A 3,399-nucleotide genomic window follows, 5' to 3' on the forward strand; every position below is an offset into this window, starting at 1 on the left:
TCTTATTACTGCCAGCCTCCCTGTCTCTATTCACTTAGAATAGTTCAGTCAAATAGACTTATAACAACATTTTAATTTCTCTTTTTATGATGAATGAGATTATAATGTGAGTGGAGAAATAGAATAATAATGTTGGTCTAGCAGAGCACTCTTTGATGTTGTATTTGGTTCGTCCCAAATCCTCGATTCTAGGAATGACAACCTCACGTTCCTCGAGAATTCTGAAAATATAACAACCAATCAACATGTTGTAATATTTCCAAGCATTCTCGAAACACATTAATTCGTCTATTTGTTGAACGGGAAATGATTTTGCCTGGGCCTTGTGGCCACCCTAGCCCAGATGGCCCAACAACTAATAAATTAATAATCCTCTCCTTCCCCACCATATGCAAACGTACACCCACCAACAGCCAATCCAAACCCGCATCCTATATAACCATCCCTTATAAACCACACTCGACCCAAAACCCTAACCCTTCCGCACCTATTTCTCACTTCGGAGCCGCATTAGGGTTGCACAGAGAGGGAACAATGGTGTCTGGCTCAGGTATCTGCGCTAAGCGCGTTGTGGTGGACGCCCGCCACCACATGCTCGGCCGCCTGTCTTCGATCCTGGCCAAGGAGCTGCTCAATGGGCAGAAGGTCGTGGTTGTTCGCGCGGAGGAGATCTGTATCTCCGGTGGGCTGGTGAGGCAGAAGATGAAGTACATGAGGTTCTTGCGTAAGCGCATGAACACTAAGCCTTCTCATGGTCCCATCCACTTCCGCGCCCCGGCTAAGATCCTCTGGCGCACCATCCGTGGGTACGTCGTCATTTTTCTGTTAGTCTTTGCCGATTTATTGATTTATGCATGCTTTATTAGCTTGAGCTGCTGGGCTTTTATTGTTTTGTTTGATTAGGTTACATTGTCTATGTAAATCAATGGAATGTATCAAAAACCCATTTGGGGATTTTGTTAGTTTTTATTGTTGGGTTTATGGTTGATGATGAAATTGATTGTTTTAATTCAGTAGGTGCTGTAAAGTTTTGTGTTTTGAACACTTCTTGTTAGTTTTTGTTTATAAAAAATGAAAGAGCACTTTAGTTAATCACTATTTTGCAAAAAACACTTCAATTTAGCGATGAAACATAACATTTCTCCATTGACAACCATAAAGCGAACCTCATTTCTTACATGTATTGGAATATCTGTTTTTTGGCTAATTTTGATTCACTAGGGGAATTTTTTGTGTTAGATTTGTGTAGTTTTTGGTGCTGGCTACAATACTTACATATATGTAATAGAATATCCATCTCGGTCGTCAGAAGATGATTGTATCAAAAACATAATGTTCACATTAAATACATACATATACATACATACATATACATACATATATATATACACACATATATACATATATATATATATACATACATATATATATATATATATATATATATACAAGTTATTGCTTTTTGCTTCGTTCTACTGCTTGAGAGTTTTTATGTTAAGTAACTTTGTTATTGCTTTTTTCTGCAGGATGATTCCCCATAAGACTAAGCGTGGTGCTGCTGCACTTGCTCGTCTGAAGGCATATGAGGGTATTCCACCTCCATATGACAAGACTAAGAGGATGGTCATTCCTGATGCGCTCAAGTAAGCTTTTTGACACTATTTTTCATTTGCCAAATGCCTGTCTTGTTATATAGATTGTTCTGTATTTCATGAAGTGAATGTTTATTGTTTTGTTTTTTTATATCTGCAGGGTCTTGAGGCTGCAAGCAGGACACAAGTACTGTTTGTTGGGCAAGCTTTCTTCAGAGGTTGGATGGAACCACTATGAGACCATTAAGGTGAGAATCCCCTGCTTTCCTTGTTTGTTTTTACCTAGTGTTTTGTCTCCTTGTGCTGATAATAGTCTGGGTAAAGTATCTAGTTTTCTCTTTTAGTTCAAAGTGGTATGGTCATTATTTCCCATTGAGTCAGATTGCATCTTAATTGAGTTTGCATATGGAGTTGTTTCCGTGGCTTATGTTTGTTCTTCCTCTTAAATGCACAATGTTGTTAGCGCTTCTGTTTTCTTGATTTGGAAAATGATTGCTATATGTTTCATGCTGCATGTCTAAATGGTGGAGTCGCCTAACATTATTGTATTATTACTGACAAAAGTCATTTGTTCTGTATTATTGTATTATTAATAATAAACGGCACTCCTTTTGTTTTCTGTCTTTATTAATCATCTATATTGGTCTTTACATACTGTTATGATTGGGTGAGGGATTTCTAAGTCTCAATTTAGGATTATCACAAAATGTTAGATTGGGGGATTACAAAAAGCCCTTCTTGACTATTACAAAGGCATATGAAGGGAATTCGCAAATCACGACTTCGAATACGTCATTTACAAATCCATCCTACAAACTGTTGTAACGATGATGTAGTGCATTTCTAAATTCTTTCTATCAACTTTTTGTTCTCCATTCTTTACTAACTTGGCCTCAATCCCTTGGACACAAGCATAAGTTCTAGTTATATAGTTGATTATATTGGTTCTTATTTTCAATCGGTTGCAATCCCTCTTCTTTGATGCCCATGTGCACCAACACTTGTACTGAAAATTTGGTGTCTCACACTTTATGTTAGAGCTAGAGTGTTTTTATTTTGTATGGTCTAGTGGATTATCTAAAATAGGTCTAGTACTTTCTGTGTTTGTATCATCCATCACCAAGAGCATAAATTCAACACGTCCATGGAACTCATGCATGTGTGCATGTGTGGCTTTTTTCTTTTTTTTTTTTTTTTTTTTTTGATTTTGGTAAAACTCTCTTGTTAGGCGAAGGGCCATGCATTTATTTTTCTTGCATGAGCCTACAAATGTCAAACTAATGAATTTTTATGTTTGCAGGAGCTTGAGAACAAGAGAAAGGAGAGGGCCCAAGTTGCGTATGAGAGGAAGAAACAGTTGAACAAACTGAGGGTGAAAGCAGAGAAGTCTGCTGAGGAGAAACTAGGACCTCAGCTAGAGATCATTGCCCCCATTAAATATTGATGAGTAGACATTTGTGTGTTTAAGATGATAATCTTGTTGACGATTGAGTTCAGAGATTATTTTTGTTCGTGTTATGATACCTTGTTCGTTTTAATGGCCAATTAATTGCGTGGTAGTTGTTTCTTATAGATTTCACTTGTATGCGATTTGGTATTTTATGAAATATCTGAAATCACTTTTATGAAATCAGTTTTACAAGAACACAATCGGTTGACACAAAAACCCCTGTTTACATGTCAGTATAACATCTAATCTAATTCAGTAATCAACTTCTTTAAGCAAATTCAGTAATCAACTTCTTAGTGCAAGATAGCTCGGGAAATTTCACGTCAAATGTGTACAAGGTTCTGAGAATTGTTAGTT

At 37.0% G+C, this 3,399-nt stretch overlaps 1 protein-coding gene across 1 annotated transcript; it reads left to right on the plus strand.

The window, feature by feature from the left end:
* Positions 1-396: 396 nt before the first annotated feature.
* LOC103420727 (large ribosomal subunit protein uL13w) lies at positions 397-3,151 on the plus strand. Its single transcript, XM_008358768.4, has 4 exons — positions 397-806; positions 1,527-1,643; positions 1,753-1,840; positions 2,893-3,151. The coding sequence occupies exons 1-4, from the start codon at positions 535-537 to the stop codon at positions 3,034-3,036; spliced, it is 621 nt and encodes a 206-aa protein (XP_008356990.1). The 5' UTR covers positions 397-534; the 3' UTR covers positions 3,037-3,151.
* Positions 3,152-3,399: the final 248 nt, after the last annotated feature.

This window comes from Malus domestica, chromosome 13, assembly GCF_042453785.1.
Source record: "Malus domestica chromosome 13, GDT2T_hap1".
NCBI classification, from domain to species: domain Eukaryota; kingdom Viridiplantae; phylum Streptophyta; class Magnoliopsida; order Rosales; family Rosaceae; genus Malus; species Malus domestica.

Coding starts and splice junctions, on each gene's coding strand:
- LOC103420727 (XM_008358768.4), top strand. CDS start 535: ATGGTGTCTGGCTCAGGTATCTGCGCTAAGCGCGTTGTGGTGGACGCC. Junction 807..1,526: donor CTCTGGCGCACCATCCGTGG/GTACGTCGTCAT, acceptor TTTTTTCTGCAG/GATGATTCCCCATAAGACTA. Junction 1,644..1,752: donor GTCATTCCTGATGCGCTCAA/GTAAGCTTTTTG, acceptor TTATATCTGCAG/GGTCTTGAGGCTGCAAGCAG.